The 21,279-nt window shown below is 33.4% G+C and overlaps 1 protein-coding gene across 1 annotated transcript; it reads right to left on the bottom strand.

The window, feature by feature from the left end:
* Positions 1–15,983: 15,983 nt before the first annotated feature.
* Positions 15,984–20,957, bottom strand: LOC111712169 (serine/threonine-protein kinase 16). Its single transcript, XM_023486713.1, has 6 exons — positions 20,612–20,957; positions 19,471–19,780; positions 18,843–18,949; positions 18,318–18,387; positions 17,652–17,786; positions 15,984–16,201 (listed from the first exon to the last, which is right to left on the bottom strand). Exons 1-6 carry the CDS (start codon positions 20,886–20,888, stop codon positions 16,114–16,116), a joined length of 987 nt encoding a protein of 328 aa, XP_023342481.1. The 5' UTR covers positions 20,889–20,957; the 3' UTR covers positions 15,984–16,113.
* Between the last annotated feature and the right edge of the window lie 322 nt (positions 20,958–21,279).

Below are 21,279 nucleotides of genomic sequence, written 5' to 3'. Positions count from 1 at the left end.
GAAACCCTATTGCACGAAAACTAATGTACACGCTATTGGATTTCATTTCTAACAAAATTTAAACCTTGAGCATGCAATGTCAGTTGTCTAAGTTTAAAGATTTTCTTTTCACCCTTTACCCTTTAAATTAATATTATTTCGGACATAAAACTTTGCAACTGCAAGCAAGAACTAAGGTTAAAACCATATTGCACGAAAACTAATGCACACGCTATTGGAACTCATTTCTAACAAAATTTAAACCTTGAGCATGTAATGTCAGTTGTCTAAGTTTTAGGATTTTCTTTTCATCCTTTACCCTTTAATTTAATATTTCGGACATGAAACTTTGCTACTGCAATCAAGAAATGCCAATTTGTATAAAAAAAGATTTTTTATGTCCGTAAGGTTAATTAAAGAATATAAAAATAAAAACTCTCAGTAAAGCCAAGTCTCTATAATTAAAATGTCTTACTAAATAAATCTCTATCGATATTATTCATCCCTAAAATTATGAGGACTCCGGTTTAAAATCTGAATCTTTCTTCATACCCTGAATCTTCTCTCACAATAAACTAATGATCTTTTTTTACTGATTCAGTCTGTGGAAACTGCAACGCCTCCTGAACCGTCAAACCTCATCGCCGAGAAATCATGATGTCTCAAGAAGAGGAGATAACTACGCTACATAGATATCTCTAAATCCCTGCACAATATAAATGTGCACCATTCCTTGCTATACCTTGATTATTTGAGAGAAATGAAGAGGTTAAACACTAAACTCTTTCCAATGTTCTAGTCAGTAGCGCAGAACTAATGTTCTACGTGAGTCTAGTTCTTAAGCTTAATGTGTCTTTGTTCCAATTGAAATTAAACGCTTCTCCAACAAGCTTTTTCAAATTTAACACTTCTTGATTTTGGTGCCTGCTATCGCCACGTTGGCCGTGTAGATTATTAACTACAGGCGTTTCCGTATGTTTTAAAACTTCATTTAGTTGAGGCGTTTCCGCAAAATTTTTGAGTGGTCTCCGTATTTTTATAAACTTCATTTAGTTGAAGTTTTTCCTATTTTTTTTTGAGGCGTTTCTGCAAAATATTTGAGGTTTTTCCGTATTTTTAAAAACTTCATTTAGTTGAGGTGTTAACTCTTTTTATTTTGACAAGTTTAAAAAAAAAAAAAATTCAAAGCTTCAATTAGTATAGTCGATTTCTCTTTTTCTTTACGGGTTGTCTTTTTAGAAAATTTCTTAAATTCATTATAGAGGAGACTTTTCCGAAAATCTCGTTTCTGTTTTTTCAATAAAGGCTTTAAAAACTACACAAAAAGTTGAGACATTTCCGCACATTTATACGAACAGTTTAGAGGCGTTTCCGTTTTTTCATTAAAGACTTTTCAAACAACACATGAAGTTGAGACATTTCCACACATTATTTAGGTGTTTTTACTTTAAAAAAAAAAATTGAAATTTCATTTTAATTTCTCGAAAAAATTGTACAAAATTTTTTTATTCTCGTACTATGACGCATTTCTGTTCTCATAATAAAATCCCCTAAAAATCCGTTAACATGGTGACCAAGTCCCAAGAATTTCTCAGGAATTTCCGGATTCCAAAAAATTCTGAGGAATTTTGTGGGGAAAAATTCCTGGGAATTTATTCGGAATTTCTCGAAACTGAGCCTCAAAACTGTGATCCCACAAATATCTATCATCTTAGGGACCAATTCTGAGGAATTTTTGAGAATTTTCGAGGAATCAGTTACAGGAAAGGATTCTCAAGAAATTCCTTGGGAATTCTTCCAAAAAAGTCACCACAGTTTGAGAATCTGGGGAAATTACTCACTTTTGTTACTTGGGAACTTATAAAAAGTGTGCATCTGACCTTGATTTAGTTGAGGTGTTTCCTCTTTTTTTTGAGGCGTTTCCGTTTTTTTTGAGGCCTTTGCGTTTTTTGAATAAATTTTTAAAACTTTATTTTGTTAAGGCGTTTCCTCTTTTTTGTTGAGGCGTTTTCGTTTTTTTTGAGGCGTTTGCGTTTTTTGAAAGAACTTTTAAAACTTTATTTTTTTGAGGCGTCCCCTCTTTTTTTAGAGGCGTTTCTGCTTTTTTTGAGGCGTTTCCGTTTTTTAAAAAACTTTTAAAACTTTATTTTGTTGAGGCGTGTCCTCTTTGTTTTTGAGGCGTTTCCGTTTTTTTGGAGGCATTTCCGGTTTTAGAAAAAACTTTTAAAACTTTATTTTGTTGAGGCGTTTCCGTATTTTTTTTGAGGCGTTTCCGTTTTAAAAAAAAACTTTTAAAACTTTATTTTGTTGAGGCGTTTCCTTCAATATGAATGGTGGATTTTGAAGTGGAGAGATGCACTCTTCCGCTGGAACTCAGGGAGGGAAGACATCAAGGATCTAATACAAGATACACAGCATCATTGCCTTCTCTGTTGATGTCATCAATGTCTAGAGGGAATACTGAAGTAGCACCTAGAGTGTTTATTTCACCTTTCTGTCCTGACATAGCTGACATCATTTCAGACAGTTGTGAGCTCAGGGTGAAAATTTCAGACATTTTTGCACTTAGCGAACTAATTTGTTCACCCTGTTCCTCAACTATCTGATAGATATGGCAACCCCCCCTCCCATATTAAGGCAACCAGATGCCAATCATATTTTAAATAGTAAATGGTGAGACCTTTACATGCTTTTATAAAACAATGTAAAAATTGTATAATTTAAAGACTTGATTCAAAATTAAAAGTTTACAGATTTAAAATCTTGGAAAATTATAAAAAAAAAAATTTGAACCCTTTGACCCCAAGTACTAAGTAATTCCATGTTCAGACAACACACTTCTTCCTTTACACAACTCTGATGAAGAGTTCCACAAACTGGTTCGTACTCTATGGGTTCTGTCCTTTATGCCATTAGATGATCTTGTTAAAACCTACCAAACCCGGATTCAACATGTTATTAAGGAAAACTTGAAAAACAACAACAATTGGGCTAAGTACTTGAAATAAATAATATATTTTTTTCTATACTTTAATCGTACCTGGATGGGAGAGGTGAACCCAAGAACCAAGTCCCGTGGGAAACCAATGTTTATTTATGGACTGTGGATCAAACATGATTCAGTCTTAATGGATTTGCCATCAACAAACAACTTCTGTGAGGGATATAATAATGCATTCAAGCATTGTCTGCCATCAAATGCCTCTGTTTGGTTTCTCATTGACAGATTTAGGGAAGAGGATAGTATGGTAAATTAATGTAAAATATCCTATATAAAGTAAATATCTATGTAAATATATTTAATATCTATGAAAAATTGTCAATTAAATATCTATGTAAATAAAATGTTCACAGAGAAGAGTTGAAGAATGTCCTACAAACATACAACCAAGTCTCATCTAATATATTTAAGATGAACTTGACAGCATTGTATGACAAGTAAACATTTGGAGTAATGCAGAGCAGTACAATATCTAGTTTAATTTGTATATTTATAACCTTTTTTTCATAGTTTTGAAAACAAAAATATTCATTGCATTGAATTATAAATATAGAAACCAATGATTTTTTCAGTAAACAAATTTGTACAGTGTTAGTAAAAAAATGGATAAAAACTCAACAGGAGTCTTACTGTAACAGATGTCAAAATTTAAAAAAAATTTGCCCCTTTGTTGCATTTTTTGACCGTTTTACCCTTTGTCGCGCTTTTGAGCCTTTGTCGTCTGACCCAGTGTCGTTTGACCCTTTATCGTTTGACCCTGTGTCGTTTGACCCTTTGTCGGTGAATCGATATTAAAGGCTTTTTCCAGTTTATTTCGTTAAAAAAATCTTTTTCAAAAATATATTTTACTTTTAAATCAATTTTAGTATAACGTGATCCTCCCATATAATATCTTTATCATTGTCTTTGTCAAAGAACTTAACAAATTAAGGAAGAAGACATTCTATACTATTCACCAACTGTCATGTTTCGTGGGACACCCTGTATGTGTATTGTGTATATATCAATACCCTGAAGACAACTTGTGAAATTTTTGATTAACACACAGATAAACTATATTAAAAAATTAGTGAGGACCAGCATCTCAAGCTAAGATATAGTTTGTTGATAGAATCCAGTTCTTTATTTATGCCATCTGGAAGGATTCGATAGAGCATCTCCTCCATTGCTCCGGTGCCATGCCTGGAGAGAACTAGAGAACTCATACCTGCAGCGAACCTTGGTAGTGCTATGTGTCATAGTGCATGATTCTTATACTTAAACACTTGGTTTTATTGAACAGATTTGTTTCAGTTCTAGTATCGGGGTTTTTGACCCCTACCCCTGCCCTATTATGCTTGCACATGCAATTTCAACTTTTCAACATTAGTAAATTAATATTTGTTTTTTATTATTTGAGGATGAGACTTTCAACATCAATAAATTAATATTTATTTTTTATTATTTCAGGGTTAGACTACAAGGTTTCTCCAAAACAAATGTGTTTAGGCTGTAGGCCCTGTAAAAATTGTTCAGAGTTGCACTTTTTCTTCTAAATAGATAAAAGAAATATAAGAAATTTAAATAGATATAAGAAAAGTCCAAAATATCTTTTATTTTGGACCATTTTTTCCGGTGCCACCAGAAAAAAACGTTATTTTTTGGCCATTTTTAACTTAATTGATTTTATTTCTTAAAACTTTTAAAGTTTTTGACTGAGAATAATGTTTTAGAAAATTTTGGAAATCCCAGATAATGGTCTAAAAGATATAACCAACTTACACTGAATCTTTTGAAAATTCATAGTTTTATAAGCAGTTTTATCCCCAAAATCATCGATTTTATTGATGTGCACTTACCCCTCACTGAAATACCCTGAGAACTGAACAAAATTTTTATTTTTTTCATTTTCTACATTTTATACTTATTCTAAAATGTCATTACTTTTTGAAATACCTTCAAAAATTGTCAATTAATAAACAGCTCAAAAAGCTCAGTTTTTTTGAGTTTTTAGAAAATTGTAATTCTTATAATTTAATGACATGTTTGGACATTTTGAACTTGTTCTTTTAAAATGTTCATCAAATACATAGTTTTTGACTTGGAATGTTGTTTATTATCATTTTAGAAACCCCAGATTCTACTGTATAAGACAATATTAAAAATTGTACCTCTAGAAGCACTAGTCCATTTAAACTATGTTTTTATACATATGTATAAAAATATATAAGGATGGGAGGGGGTTCAAAAGTGTTTTCTAGGACAGACTTAAGTGATGTTATGCATCAAAGGATGGATGAATTACGGAAAATTGGCCGTAAACTCAAATAAATTAAATTATTATTGTTTTATTTCCAAAAAACTTGCACTTTGACGCTTACCATAACCAGAGTTCACTGCAGGTACGAGTTCTCTCCAGGCATGACACCAGCTCCTCAACCTCAACCTCAACCTCAACCTCAACCTCAACCTCAACCTCAAATTCAAACTCAAACTCCACCTGTGGTTGTGCATGGTTTTGATATTCTTCAAAATGCAGTGTTAGAAATTGAGTTTTCAGGAATATATTCATTTTATTTGAATTCATAGCAAATTATGGTATAATTTTTAATGTAATTTGTTATCAAATGCAAAAATGAAAGCATAAACATTAAGGAACAATTTTTTAAAGTGAAATATTTATTAGACTACGAGCAGCCAGAACCCATGCTTTTACAACGAGATTTACTTAGCTGTAGGAAACCGACTCTTCATCATCCCTTAAATGTTATCAGTCATCTCTACTCTTGCAGAGCTATGGCGAATATAAAACAGGCATTTAAAATCATCAATTCGAGACTCTGCTTCAGAGTACAGAGTCATCAAGAAATCAAATTGTGAATAGGCACTATCTCCCAGTACGTACCTCTGGGGAAACTTATTCTCAAACCAAGCCTTGGCTTCTGACAATGTCCATACAGGTGAGTCATGAAAGGAACCTGGAGCTCCAAGATTAATGTTTTTAGATTTGTTTATCAAACCCCCCCAGGATTGCATTTAAACTCCAAAATCCTTTTCTGTTTCGGAATTTTTCAGGATCTTTTCCTGCAAGAACACCACAGGGCTTCTCAAGAAATGGAATGTGGCATCCATCTACTCCAGCTATAACATCGGATAGCAGATACTTAATAAAAACGGAGACCATATTATCTCTCTAATGAGTCTCAGTGGGCATGTAGAGGTGTTTTCCACTGACCTCTGGTAGGTTCAGAGCAGCGATTAAACTAAAGAAACTGATATTAGTATAATGTGAGTTTTACAAAGTTCCATAATGCATCTTCAATTTATGTTTTTAACAAGTAGTTGAATTTTGTCTTTTGAATAATATTCTAATCGTCTCTGGACTGTCATGTTTCATTGAAGAAAACTGTATGATTCTCAATACCTATACAGATGGTTTCAGGCAGTCCTAATGGCCACACCAGTTGATGAGCTAGCAACTAGAAAAAAGTGTCCACCTGCCATAATTTCCAATCCAGTTCCAACTATCAACTCTGTCGAACATGGAAGGCCACAATTAGTAGTTTGATTCTTCACATTTGGAATATTTAGTCGGTTTCTTTGCCTAAAAATATAGAAAATATACTGGGTGAATAAAAAAATGGGTTATGGCATATCAAAGACGATATTCACAAGTTATTATTGTAAATAAAAAAGGACTTGAACATGTATATTCATAATAGTAAACCTATACTATTTAATTAAAGTAGTATTCAGATCCCCCCCCCGCCCCCATCTTATTAAAGATGTTGTTGGGGGGGGGGGGGCTTTTGTTAAATAAGTTTATTTACCAGATAGCTGCTCTTTCAGCAGGATGAGGAAAATGTTGAAGGTCCTCGAGATCTTGAAGCAGATTGATATCAAGATTATCATCCACATCATCCAATTTGTCAAAGGAATCATTGGAGGAAACACTAGAATTATCAGCATCAAATGTCAAAATCCATTGTGTCAAATATCTAGAACAATTTATTATGTATGGAGGCCCATGAAAAAAAGATGAAAAAAAAATTTGTTGATCAAAAATTTCAATTTTTTAAGGCCTTATTAACCCCCCCGCCACCCATGTATCCGCAAAAAATGTCAGGCCATTCGCTCCAGCTGTTTGGCTGACAATGGAGAACATATATATCAATGTCTTGTTTTATTATATGAGGATGAGCATATGCATGCTGATGCTGGATGCACAAAATTTGAACACAAAATAATAAACATAAATGTACTGGGACCAACAGGGGCGCAAAGAGAATTGTTATCAAAGGGGGGTTCAACCTTTATCACTATAAAAGGGCAATAGTGCCCTTAACTGCAGACCACTGGATACCCTGATGGAAACCTATGGTAATAGGGGGCCGCGAGTCCCCATGCTCTCCCCCCCTGAATAAGCCCCTCACATTTACAATTAAATAATAAGCTATTTCCTTAATTTTAAAAATAATCATTTGGTTTTTAATAAATCCTTTAATTGTATAAGGAAACCTACTAAGATGACATGACTCAAACTTGAAAACTTGCCTACAACAGATCTTGTCCCAAGACAGGTTTAGGACCAGTGCCCTATCCTCTGTGTCCTGTACCAAGTTATGACGTAGGCAAGAGGTACAGAAGCTAGAATCACAAGAATTGTATGTCTACCTTACCCTAGTCCAGTACCCATGATTGAAACAGAGAATATTAATGCACCGGTGAAAGATTACCTGATCCATGGTAAATGGATGACTTTTAAATGACTTTTTAGGTTGCACCGGTTATCAGAAATACGTATGTATACATATCCTTAGTGTATACACTAGGCCTACATTTTCTATCTGTCACGTATTTACAACTAGAAGCAATAAAGGCATTTCTGAAATATACATTATATCAATTACAACAGAAAACTATGATCTCAAAAGTTTAATGTCATAACTGTAATCTACATTTGATAGTCAACATTGTTCTCACATTGTAGAAATGGTTTAAAAAAAGCTAAATTGAATCCTCCCTCCCCCCTCCCCACCTATCTTGTTTCTAACTTTAATTATCTAAGTATCCAGCTGGTGCCTGGATAAAGAGGATGGATTAGGAAGGACGAGAGTGGGGGGTGGGTGTAACTAACCAGATATTCTCTAAATCAAAACCAATCGGGCAGTTTCATTCTCTCTTCATCCATCTCTCTATTTAGTACTCAATTAGAAATATTATAATAATGGCACCACATATCACAAAGTTGGTTAATGAGTGATTTAGTATTATGAGTCAGTAATTGAATAATCATTAGACTTTGTGATATATAAAATTTCATTGTAAAACAGTTTAAGAATTCAACACACAAAATATTAATCTTAAGTAGAAATGAAAAAATGGTTTGAGTTGTGCTTTTTAGCGTGACGCGGCTGGATTTTTTTTAAATCACACTTTGAAGGCCCTAAATTTACCATTTTAAAAAGTAGTTTAGCCCTGAAGAGTCAAAAGTGGTGGTCCGGAAGGGGAAATAGTGGTGGCTCATGGCTGCCGGAAGAAAAAAAAAGCTAATATGTGGCACTGAAGGGGAAACAGTAGTGGCTCATGGCTCCTGAACACATTACACTTCAGAATAGGAAGAAGAATCTTATGTGGCATCAGAAACTTTCGACCATCAAGTAGCACTGTATATGGTGCGTTGGTCCAATACCACACTAAGTAGCATCCGTCAAATCTCAAGAAGCTACTCTTCAGAGCACCAGGCGGAATGTGCATGTGACTCTTGCGACAATGCATAGTTTTAACTAAAACAGTGATAACTTTAAATCACTGTTAAAATTAATTTTTACCAGATCATGAATGAGAGAGTACACAGTAGTTTCTTAAAATATATATTTTAAACCCAAATGCAATGTTATTTAATTAGTTGATTTTTAAAAGCCGAAAACTTGCTTGAAAAAGTTCGAGAACAAGGTTGTGAACGACAATGAATTTATAATGGAGATAGCCAAGGAGACAAGAAAATTGTTAGGATGCCCAAAAGTCAGGGAGGCGGGTGTGACTTCACTCCCCCTGAGATATTAATGTCAAAAATAATCCTATTAACGTTTTTAATTTGGTTAACCGTATGTTTTTATTTAAATGAATTGATTTTAAATACCAAATTAAAGTACTTGGTTTATCACAGCATGATAAGAAGAAATGTTGTACTTAAAATAAGGAACAAAAACAGACAGGTAAGTAAAGCAAATTAGGATTCTAGGCACATTATAGACTAATTTTAAAAAGAAACAATACAATATCAAATGTTGGGTGAGACTGAGCTAGGAACAAAAAAGGAAGAACTAGATTAAGAACATTAAAGAACAATAACATGGGAACAGGAACATTGACTATTGAGCCAAGTGGGAACAAGCAAAAAAACTTGGAGTTTCATACATGTATAAAGAAAGTAATAACATTTAATGAAATACATAATATAAGGAACCATAAAAAGATTGCTAAGAAATTGGGAATAAAATAATAGGATTTATGACAGGGATTTTAGCATAGAGAATAGAATATATATATAGAGAGGAATTTACTAGAAAAAAGTGTAAAACGGCCATTTTGTTGTACTGTTTCCATACTGCAGGTGTACTTCACATATTTGTGCTATATAACCTGTTGGGCCCTGGAATATCATTTTATAGAAAATCTAAGATTATTGCTAAAAGAAACCCAAATTATGAAATAGGCTGGTTTCATAATTGACCAATGATCATTTCACATAGACTCTATGCCTTCCACTTTACAAACGATGATTTTCCGTTATAATTATAAATCAAATGATGTTTTTATTCACCTAATTCATTATAAAGTTTATTTAACAGTTTAAAAAATTCGAAATTAAAATGAATAGTCTAGGGAACATACTGTATTAATGTACTCTACTGCATATAATTTGTGAACATTTACATGATTTGTACACTTTGAACTCCCTTTCAGGCTGAAAGGGACTGAAAAAAATCATACCGAGAGATTCTTTTAATTCCTCTCTATATATATTCTATTCTCTATGGATTTTAGAGTCTAGGGACGCAGTGTTCAGAATAGGAACAATAAGCAAGTTACAAGTTAGGAACAAAAATAAAGAAAAAAAACTAGAAATTAGGAAAAAAATGAATTATTCATTATACATAATAATCAACACAAGAAGGTACAGCCTACAGGTTTGTTAGGTAAGGAACAAAAAAATGAAACGTACATAAGCGAAAAAACGTCATTCATACTGTGCATGAATTAGGAACAATAGTCAATAATGGGAAAATTATGCATGTTAAGATCAAAAAGAAATTACTATAAAGTTATATAAATGTAAATTAGGAAAAAATTGCAATTTTGATTAACCCTGTCACAAGAGTTACAATTGGGGTGGGGGGGGGTCTAAATAATTCGAATGCGTCTTCACTTTCTCGACATCATAGTTGTGAACAGATTTCCCACCTTTTTTTTTTTAATCATGTGTTTCATAAAACAGGGCTAAAATTTATATATTTGAAAAGCTCTTTAAACCCGAGTTCTCCATACCTGAGTTTTTCTACGTGTGAGAGTAAAACCTTTTTTGCCAGTTTGGACAATTTACAAGCTCTTTATAAATGGATAGGATAACAGGTGTCACATGTCAATATATTAGAGATAGTATTCTTTTTTTTAAGATCAGGCCTTGAAAAGTTGGGCTAGGGACATGTATCACACTCCCCTCTCAACTTCAAGGGCAAAATCACACACCCACCCCCCATCTATATTATCTATCAGGATAGAGTTAATGAGCTTTATTTTATGAACAGTCCTTTAAAACTGCTGAATTAGAAATATGACTTTCCTAGCTACCTAATTGCCGATCGTCTCTTCCTCCCATTTGAAAGAGGGGCCAAGATAAAATCATGGATTGTATTAACCTAGGAACCCATTTTCATCTGTTAAATGAAGGTTTTTTCGTAATTGATATTTTCTACTTTTTTGTTGGACTAAATTTTTAAAATATTTAAAAATGAATATTATTTTACGATATTTTCCAAGGAATTTAAATTATATATGTTAATTGTTAATACCAAAATGATGATAAGGATCGGAGGATTTATAAACCCTGCAGTTTGCTGATGAGCTTGATATATCACTAGCAAGGATTAATTAAGATCTGTCGAACACCTTGCTCTAGAAACCAATCCATCAATCACCCTTCATGACACCAATCACCCGACCCACCATACACAGAGATAAAAGAAAAGACATTTAATTGAATTGTTACAGAAATTCGTCAAGAGAAGAGATTAATTTTATTTTCCTTAAAGGAATTGTGTTAAGGTGATTTTAATGCCCGATTTACAACAGTTACCCTGTTCCTGAATCTGATCGAAAATGTGGAAAATAACGTTGTTTTTCTTACTCGGAACTGTTTATTTCTATAAATTTCTCCAATATTTATTATAAACAAAAAATGCGCAAGTCACTTTTGCAAAGAAACCACAAATGAAAATAATCAGTTTAAATAAACAAAAACATAGATATCTATTTCATTTATATAGGGATAGCAGAACCATCAAGTTAGAAGTGAATACTGAAGTTTCATCCTTTGGTTTACAAGCTTCTTAGTTTCTGCTTCTTCACACTTGCAATTACAACCGTTCTCTTTTTTGTTGCAACATGTTGCAATAGCAATACAGTGAGAATCAGCCAACTTTAGAGTAGGAAGACGACATTATAGCACTACTCCAGTGTATTTAATGTTGTTACAAATCAAATAGTTTAACTATGAACTTATTAAATTGCACTTCTTGAGTTAAACAGGTCTGTTTACGCTGAACAATGTCGTGTCTCAGGTTATTTGGACTAATTAAAGTCATGACTTGAGTCGGAAAGTCATCTTCCTATTCTTGAGTTGTCTGACCCTCACTGTATACGTACCTAAACAGAACAGAGTAGACAAGGGGAGATAAACCCCCTCCCCTTGACCTATACAAACCTAAACCTTACCCCCATTAGACCATTAAACAGCTACAGCTTCATGATTTTAGAGCTTAAACGTTCAACCTTTAATTCCCAGGACTTTCATTTAATATTTATTTTGGATAATAATTTTGATGTCTGAATTAGCTGGACTGGTAGATGTCATATTAAACCAAACTTTGCAAAACCCGGTCTCGTTTACACAAATTTTCATAAGTTTCCAGCTCCGGTTGAAGAAGAGAAAGGATAATCATTGAAACCATAAGTTTTCCTTGAGGTCCATTTATCCCATTGTTAGTGAATTTCCGGAGTAGATGAGCTCCCTGGGGCCTTGTATTCCTGGTATTCTCACCAATATACAGATATCAGACTACAAGGGCGCTCCACATCATCCCCTTCACATGAACCCGATCCTTGCATGATACGAACAAGTGTTTACTCCTACCAGCCCGTCTAGTGTACCGAGTATTTGGTTGACCCATAACTCTAGTCTGTTTTATGTCTATGGAAGAAACATATGGTCTAGTCTGTTTAATGTCTATGGAAGAATCATATGGTCTGGTATGTTTAATGTCTATGGAAGAATCATATGGTCCAGTCTGTTTAATGTCTATGGAAGAATCATATGGTCCAGTCTGTTTAATGTCTTATATATAGAAACATATGGTCTGGTATGTTTAATGTCTATGGAAGAAACATATGGTCTGGTCTGTTTAATGTCTATGGAAGAAACATATGGTCTGGTATGTTTAATGTCTATGGAAGAAACATATGGTCTGGTATGTTTAATGTCTATGGAAGAAACATATGGTCTGGTCTGTTTAATGTCTATGGAAGAAACATATGGTCTGGTATGTTTAATGTCTATGGAAGAAACATATGGTCTGGTATGTTTAATGTCTATGGAAGAAACTTATGGTCCAGTCTGTTTAATGTCTTATGGAAGAAACATATGGTCTAGTCTGTTTAATGTCTATGGAAGAAACATATGGTCTGGTATGTTAATGTCTATGGAAGAAACATATGGTCTGGTATGTTTAATGTCTATGGAAGAAACATATGGTCTGGTATGTTTAATGTCTATGGAAGAATCATATGGTCTGGTATGTTTAATGTCTATGGAAGAAACTTTTGGTCTGGTATGTTTAATGTCTATGGAAGAAACATATGGTATGGTATGTTTATTGTTTAATGTCTATGGAAGAAACTTTTGGTCTGGTGTGTTTAATGTCTATGGAAGAAAATATGGTCTGGTATGTTTAATGTCTATGGAAGAAACTTTTGGTCTGGTATGTTTAATGTCTATGGAAGAAACTTATGGTCTGGTATGTTAATGTCAATGGAAGAAACTTATGGTCTGGTATGTTTAATGTCTATGTGAAAAAAACAATGGTCCACGGTATGTCTAATGTATCTTGAAGAAACTAATGGTCCATGGTATGTTTAATGTCTATGGAAGAATCATATGGTCCAGTCTGTTTAATGTCTATGGAAGAAAAATATGGTCTGGTATGTTTTATGTCTATGGAAGAAACTAATGGTCCATGGTATGTCTAATGTCTCTTGAAGAAACTAATGGTCCATGGTATGTCTAATGTCTATGTAAGAAACTAATGGTCCATGGTATGTCTAATGTCTCTTGAAGAAACTAATGGTCCATGGTATGTCTAATGTCTCTTGAAGAAACTAATGGTCCATGGTATGTCTAATGTCTCTTGAAGAAACTAATGGTTCATGGTATGTCTAATGTCTATGAAAAAAACAAATTGTCTATTATGTCTATAATGTCCATGGAAGAAACTAATTGTCTGGTATGTCTAATGTCTATGGAAGAAACTAATTGTCTAGTATGTCTAATGTCTATGAAAAAAAGTAATGGTCTAGTATGTCTAATGTCTGTGGAAGAAACTAGTTGTCTAGTATGTCTTTTGTCTATGATAAATACTAGTTGTCTAGTATATCGAATGTCTATGGAAAATACTAGTTGTCTTGTAGATCTAATATCTATAGAAAATACTAGTTGTCTAGTATATCTAATATCTATAGAAAATACTTATAGTTGTCTAGTATATCTAATGTCTATGAAAAATACTAGTTGTCTAGTATATCTAATATCTATAGAGAATACTAGTTGTCTTGTATATCTAATATCTATAGAAAATACTAGTTTTCTAGTATATCTAATGTCTAGTTGTCTAGTATATCTAATGTCTAGTTGTCTAGTATATCTAATGTCTATTTGTCTAGTATATCTAATGTCTAGTTTATCTAATGTCTAGTTGTATAGTATATCTAAGGTCTAGTTGTCCCTCAAGAGAATATTGAACCCATACTGCATATTTATCTAATATTTCTCTGCAAGGTCAGAAAAACAGCGACAAAAAATGTTGCAGTACTCTCCAGAGGTTTGGATTAAGCTATTTCTATTCAGTATCTTCTCCGGAGTAAACTAACATAGGGTTTCCAGATCAACGTCGGAATAGATTCTGAGATACAGGGTAACCCGCAAAGAATGAGACTTTAATGACGTCTGAACAGTTTTATTGGGACACCCTGTATGGTTGCATAATCTTATTTTATGTTTTGTTTGGACAAACTTGAGAAGCAAATCTTAGTTTATTTTTATCTTTCAGAATCCATTTCTAGAACTTTCTTCAGACGCCATTTTATCAGAAAGATATGTTCAGCTAAAGATGGACATCGTTTTTTGAACCAACTAAATTTTTGAGAACAAACGAATTTTTTCTCAGGAAAAATCCGGAGTCGTTCAGAAATAAACTAACTGAACATTCGTTCAGTGAGAAAATGAATGAAAAAAAACGGAAAATGGAAACAATTTGAGAACGAATTAAATCAACTGACGAAATGTGTTGCTCACGAACGATGAACGAGCGGATTGAAAAAAAGGCAGAACCCGCCTAACTATATTTCCAGCAGCATGCATTTAGAACTTTAGAACTAGACGAAATAATTCACAAATAACAGAGATTAGCAAGAGAGAATTATAATTATACTAGGCTTTTAGGGCGCTTCGCGCCCATCTTCTATTAAAATTGTGAACATGTTCTTTTTGTTTACATTTTAAAACAAAGAAGAGAAAAATTTATATATAGATCAAGGGGGTTATCTACAGGGGACCCAAACAAACTACACAAAAAGAAAATGACATTTAAACTTTATTTTTACAGTGTATAGTAGCTTGAAAATCGACTTATGTGAAATGTTCAAAATACCGGATATAGAGAAATAACTTTTCATTGTATTTCGTCTTTCGAGGTTCAGTATTTAATTTTTTCCACAGACCATCAAAAACATTACTTTACCCCGGCCCCGAGGGGAGGGGAGAGGGGAAGAACTGCACATAAAGTTCCATCGGTCGGAGTAGTCTGTCTTCAATCAAATAAACATTTCAAGAGTTTTATTTTATTAAAAAATAAAAATAGTTTATAAAATTTTCAGGACAGAATACTTTACTTCTAGAAATATACATAAAAAATATCGCATTTTTACACTTAAACAAGGTAGGTATACTTTTTAATTTTCCTAATACCAACAAAATATTGAATTTCTACAAAAAAATCTAGCTTAATAACAAACTAAATTAAAATAAGTGCAATTTTAATCTTGATAATTAAAAAAATTAATTTCTTGGATGGTTATTGCATATAATGTAAAGAAAGTTTTATTATATTTGTTTCTCGATGCGAGAGGAGAAATTATTGAACCCCTTTAAGGGAACAGCATTTGAAAACAAAAAATGCATGGAAAAAAATGATGCTAATCATTATATTAAAAACTAATTACTTCCATGGAATTGATCTAAACTATCAAGGATTAGATTATTTGATCTAAACTGACAAGGATTATATAATATTATATTTGATCTGAAATACCAAGGATAAGATTATTTGATCTGCACTATCAAGATTGGATTATTTGATCTGAACTATCAAGATTGGATTATTTGATCTGAACTATCAAGATTGGATTATTTGATCTGAACTATCAAGATTGGATTATTTGATCTGAACTATCAAGATTGAATTATTTGATCTGAACTATCAAGATTGTATTATTTAATCTGAACTATCAAGATTGGATTATTTGATCTGAACTATCAAGGATTGTATTATTTGATCTGAACTACCAAGATTGGATTATTGATCTGAACTATCAAGATTGGATTATTTGATTTGAACTGCAACGGTTTGATTAGATTGCTCAGAACTCAAAATATTTTCTGTTTCCTCAATCACACCATCAATGGAAGGCCTGAAACAAAAGTAATATTTTATAATGCATTTTTAAAGTTTAGTAAACGAATATATGGATCAGGAGTTTAAAGTGGGCCAATAAAACTGTAGAATTGGAAGTTGCGATTTTAAATAGTTCAATGAACATTTATCATAGCAATTGTGCAGTGTACACAACCCCAATTTTAGTTTTCAAAGTTTTGATATGACATCTTACTATCTCTGCGTGGAGGGAGAACCACTTGAAATATCGCTTACAGTCACATAATACATACAATAATACACATATTACATTTTAATATTTAATGTTGGTGGAAAGCAATTAGTTTTAAAATAATAACAGTCGTCTTCATATTCCACAGTTTATATGTCCCCCTGTAAAAATACTCAGTTTACATGTCCCACTGTAAAAATACTCAGTTTATTTGTCCCCCTGTAAAAATACTCAGTTTATATGTCCCACTGTAAAAATACTCAGTGTATATGTCCCCCTGTAAAAATACTCAGTTTATATGTCCCCCTGTAAAAATACTCAGTTTATATGTCCCCCTGTAAAAATACTTAGTTTATATGTCCCCCTGTAAAAATACTCGGTTTATATGTCCCACTGTAAAAATACTTAGTTTATATGTCCCACTGTAAAAATACTCAGTTTGACCCTAAAAGGGAAGGAAGGAAAACTAATTTCATGTTTTAGATCATTTTTCTTCAATTGTTTTTATTTCTTCTCTTTTGCCAATGATTTAATTTTTGAAGAAAGGACAAATTATAGAAACCGTCTCTTCTTTAAATCTTTACTCTTCTATTTGTGCAAATATTAAAGTGAGTGTTCGCGAAAAATGAATAGGGGGTATAGGCTTAATGCGCTTTTGATCTCTACTAATCTTACTTCTATCTGTTGTGTCTGTAAGGAGAAAATTGTTAAAAACGAAGAACGTAGTGTCCATACGAATTCAGAAAGATGCAACATTCAACTCGGATCGTAAACAAATCAATTTAATTCCAAATCATTCAGAAATTACAAATAATAGTCAACGATTATTTTTCGAAGCATTCGTAAACAGCTGATATTTCATAATATTTTGTATTTTTCATGATCTAAGAGTTACTTATGAAAACATTTATTCCTGTTTCAAGGATTTTTGGTAATAAAGACGACATTTTCAGATTTTCCAGAAATGTTCGAAAATCTAGCGCCAGCGAAAATTATTTAAATAAAAAACAATATCAAAAATAAACAAAGATAAATAAATCAAGTTTGTTTAGTGGAGGATAAATAGATTAAGTTTGTTCAGTGGAAGATAAATAAATTAAGTTTGTTCAGTGGAAGATAAATAAATAAAGTTTGTTAATTGGAAGATAAATAAATTTGTTAATAAACAGTATAAAAAAATCTTGCCTCTTAATGTCAAATTTTCCCAGGGGGGTGGGGGGGGGCAATTCTTATAAAAATACACACCCCTAGCTACCTGAAACTCATATCAAGATTCATCATTTTCCTAACCAGTTGTTGGACGGGGTCGGAGTAAGGTTTCTTCAAGGTTGGGAAGGATATATCTCCGCTCTGCACAGCTAGCGCCACGCTGTCTCCTCTCTCATATACGCTACGAAAAAGGAATTTTAATCATTAGGAATTAAAAAAATAAAATATACGTACAAAGAAAGATGAGATGTTCATAAAAGCAAGATAACCNGGGGGGGGGGGGGGGGGGGGGGTGGAATGATGATATGAAAATTAAGTGAGTTGAGATGAAAAAAAAATTTTAAAAGCGTAAAAAGTGTTTCTTAAGATTTTTTTCAATCGCTTCAAACAATTTTGCTTTCATAAATTTTTTAAGATTCAAGCATACGGCAATTTGGCTTTAACTCATACTTCCAAACCGGATAATAAAATTAAACTTGAACTTGTCAAACAGTGAATTAAAGTACATTAAAGAAAAAAGTGTACTTAATTCAAATACCTGTTAAACGGGGATTGAAAGTACATTAATAAATACAAAGTGTACTTAATTCAAATACCTGTTAAACGGGGATTGAAAGTACATTAATAAATACAAAGTGTACTTAATTCAAATACCTGTTAAACGGTAATTTGAAGTACATTAATAAATAAAAAGTGTACTAAATACAAATACCTGTCAAACGGTGATTTAAAGTACATTAAAGAATAGAGAAGACATCCCAGCGACCAGATATCTGTTTTCTCTATATAAGGTAATCTATAATCTTCTTATATAAATATATTGTTACGCGACGAAATCGTCTCGTCCTGATCAAGGTGCCCCTGTTGATGTTGAAGGAATTCTATTAGAATTTTCAAAATCCAAGAAAAAAAAATTGTTAAATTGGTCAAATATTTTTGGCTTTGATTAAAATCGAAGATAGAATTTTTAAAGGAATTGCAAAGATGTATCAGAGATCAGGATCCGAAACCACAAAACCGATTTGAAATGAATTTTTGGAGAAAAATGAAGAAAACAACTTTCAATAAGAAAATTGATAGATAGGGATAAGTATTTTCAGTAAAAATTACTCCCCTCCTCAGAAGATTAAAAAAGCATGGAATTTGAAGTAAATTTTGAATCGAATCCGAACTATTTAATCATATCGGATCCAGATTAAGATGAAAAGGACCCTTATTTCTGAGAAAACCCGTTAACCTGTGATATCAAATGAAGATGGAACCATGAATAGCTCCGGAGGTCTGTACGTCATAGAACACCTCTCTGCTGCCGTATCCTGCAGAAACTGGGCGTCCCGGTTACTCCTGGACCAGAAAAAGTTCTTACACTGGAAAAATTTCTTTCCCGCAAAGTATTATTTCAAATGAAAATATTTTGTTGAAAAATCATGCTTAAAAAAGTGTCCAGCATTATATTAATGTGAATGTTTGCACGGAACGTGCAAAATTTGTTTACATTTTTTTATGCTGAATTTTGGAAGATGAATGAATTTCTGAATCAAAAAGGGGAGAGTACTTAATAATCCCCCCTCCCATCATTCATTTTGAGTCATCCTCCATGCAAAGATTGCAATTTCTGAATCACAATGATACCCTTGAAGCCTTTATCTGATCAATGATGTGGAAGAAATTTTAGTTTTTCCATGTTTGAAAGTGTTTGGTTCTGATAATTTCTATATGTAGGTTTTCCTGCAGTAGAAAACCCACAATTGTAAATAATCAGCGTCTAAATCTAATTCATACTTAATCAGAAAACGCTTTAAAGGGTACCTTTGTAAATCGGGGATTTTAACCTTTGCATGGAGGACCATTTTAAATTACCTTACCTGATTGTTATTCTAGCAGGAGCAACAGATCCTAGGTCCATGAGTATTGGAGTAAAATCCTTCTCTAGTAAGATATTATGAGGTTTGATATCTCTATGAGCATACGGAGGGTCGTGAGAGTGAAACCTCCGGACTGCAGAGCAAATACAATGAAACAACCGGAGTAAAACCGTCTCCTCGAGATGGTTTTCTTTCAAACATCTTTTCTCCAGTTCGTCCTGCAGAGAACCTCTCTCATAGTAGGGAAGGACCAAGATTATCTCGCTGGTTATATTATGAATAATATCTGCGTCTCCTTCAATACTAGCACCTACAACAAATTGATCAGGGGCGTATACAGAATTTTGTCCAGGTAGGGGGGGGGGGTCGTTTTGGAAAGAAATAGCCCTTAGAAAAGTACAGTACCCTAAATTTTCCCATGCATAATTATTAATATTGTATTCTTTACGATAAATGAAAGATTGGGGTCCGTCCAAATATACAATTTTTGGACCCCCTCCCCCTTCTTTAGGACAATTTCTGGGCCGAGCGCTGCGGCTAGGACAAGCTAGGGGGCCGAACACTACGGCAAGGACAGGCTATGGGGCCGAGCGCCACTGCTAGGACAGGCTGGGGGGCCGGGCGCTGCGGCCACATGACCAACTTTATCCATGTGTGTCTTTTTTAAAACTACCTAAAAATCAATAAAAAATCATGTACAAAATTGAAAGTGGTACAAAAATCGTTCTTTTGGAAATTACCGGTAATTTCCTATTATACGTTTTTAGGACCCCTCTCCTCTCAATTTTGTACAAGGACATATGGATATAATTGACCATGTGGCCGCAGCGCCCGGCCCCCAAGCCAGTCCTATCCGAAGCGCTCGGCCCTTTAGCCTGTCCTAGCCGCAGCTCTCGGCCCCCTAGCCTGTCCTAGCCGCAGCGCTCGGCCCAGAAAGTGTCTTACCCCTACCTAACCCTAAATATATACTAATTTTGTTGAAAATTGTTGAAAAAGTGACCATGTACAAAACTGATAGGAGGATACTAGGACGGACCCGAAAAAATGCAGGATAAGCTTCCATATTCTTAATTTTTTCAAATTTTCAAAGTTTTTTAATAATCTCGTTAAATTGAAATTTTCAAGTATTTTAACAACTCACCTATTAAACGAATAATATTTTCATGTTGAAATTTTCTGTGAACTTCTATCTCAAATTTCCCCAGATTTTGATCTTGAATTGAGTGGCAAGTAATCCGTTTAATCGCCACTAGTTTCCCATTCCTGGTATTCTCCGCCAGGTCAATTGTACTAAACCCTCCCTCCGCTAGTTGTCTGCGAACCTTGTACTTCTGCCCCTCTACTACTAGACTAGGTCGGAGTAAAATACAACCCATTCTCTTCAAATAATTTAGAAACAAGTAGATCCAGCTCGACATCCTGACATCTGTAGTGGTTTAAACATATAATCTTGACTTAGTAAATATTTTGCAGAAATATATAAGTAAACAAAAATGCCGCGAGAAATTATTCAGAAAACATATGTCGTCTTCAAGAAAACTTTTAAAAAATTAATTTTGTACAGGGTTACCCATGTACTTCCAATAATATCTCTTATGTACAGGGTACCCATGTACCTACAATAATATATCTTACGTACAGGGTTACCCATGTACGTAAAATAATATCTCTTATACACAGGGTTACCCATAAAAGATGAGAAGTTAATGACGACCTGAAACTCTTAAAATATGTTAATCCGAAGATTGAATTTTGTTTTGTGCGTTAATCTTAGTTTTTAGGTATATATGAACACTGAACAGTAAGTTA

The sequence above is a fragment of the Eurytemora carolleeae genome, unplaced genomic scaffold (assembly GCF_000591075.1).
Source record: "Eurytemora carolleeae unplaced genomic scaffold, Eaff_2.0 scaffold982, whole genome shotgun sequence".
Lineage (NCBI taxonomy): Eukaryota > Metazoa > Arthropoda > Copepoda > Calanoida > Temoridae > Eurytemora > Eurytemora carolleeae.
Note: the sequence above shows the minus strand (reverse complement) of the source record. Positions and strands in the feature narration are given on the sequence as shown.

What these genes read in the sequence shown, in the direction of transcription:
- LOC111712169 (XM_023486713.1), bottom strand. Translation starts at nt 20,888, where the DNA reads ATGTCGAGCTGGATCTACTTGTTTCTAAATTATTTGAAGAGAATGGGT. An exon ending in AAATATTATTCGTTTAATAG is followed by an intron (nt 19,781 to 20,611) that starts GTGAGTTGTTAA and finishes AATTTGTTGTAG; the next exon opens with GTGCTAGTATTGAAGGAGAC. An exon ending in AATCTTGATATGAGTTTCAG is followed by an intron (nt 16,202 to 17,651) that starts GTAGCTAGGGGT and finishes CTTTTGTTTCAG; the next exon opens with GCCTTCCATTGATGGTGTGA.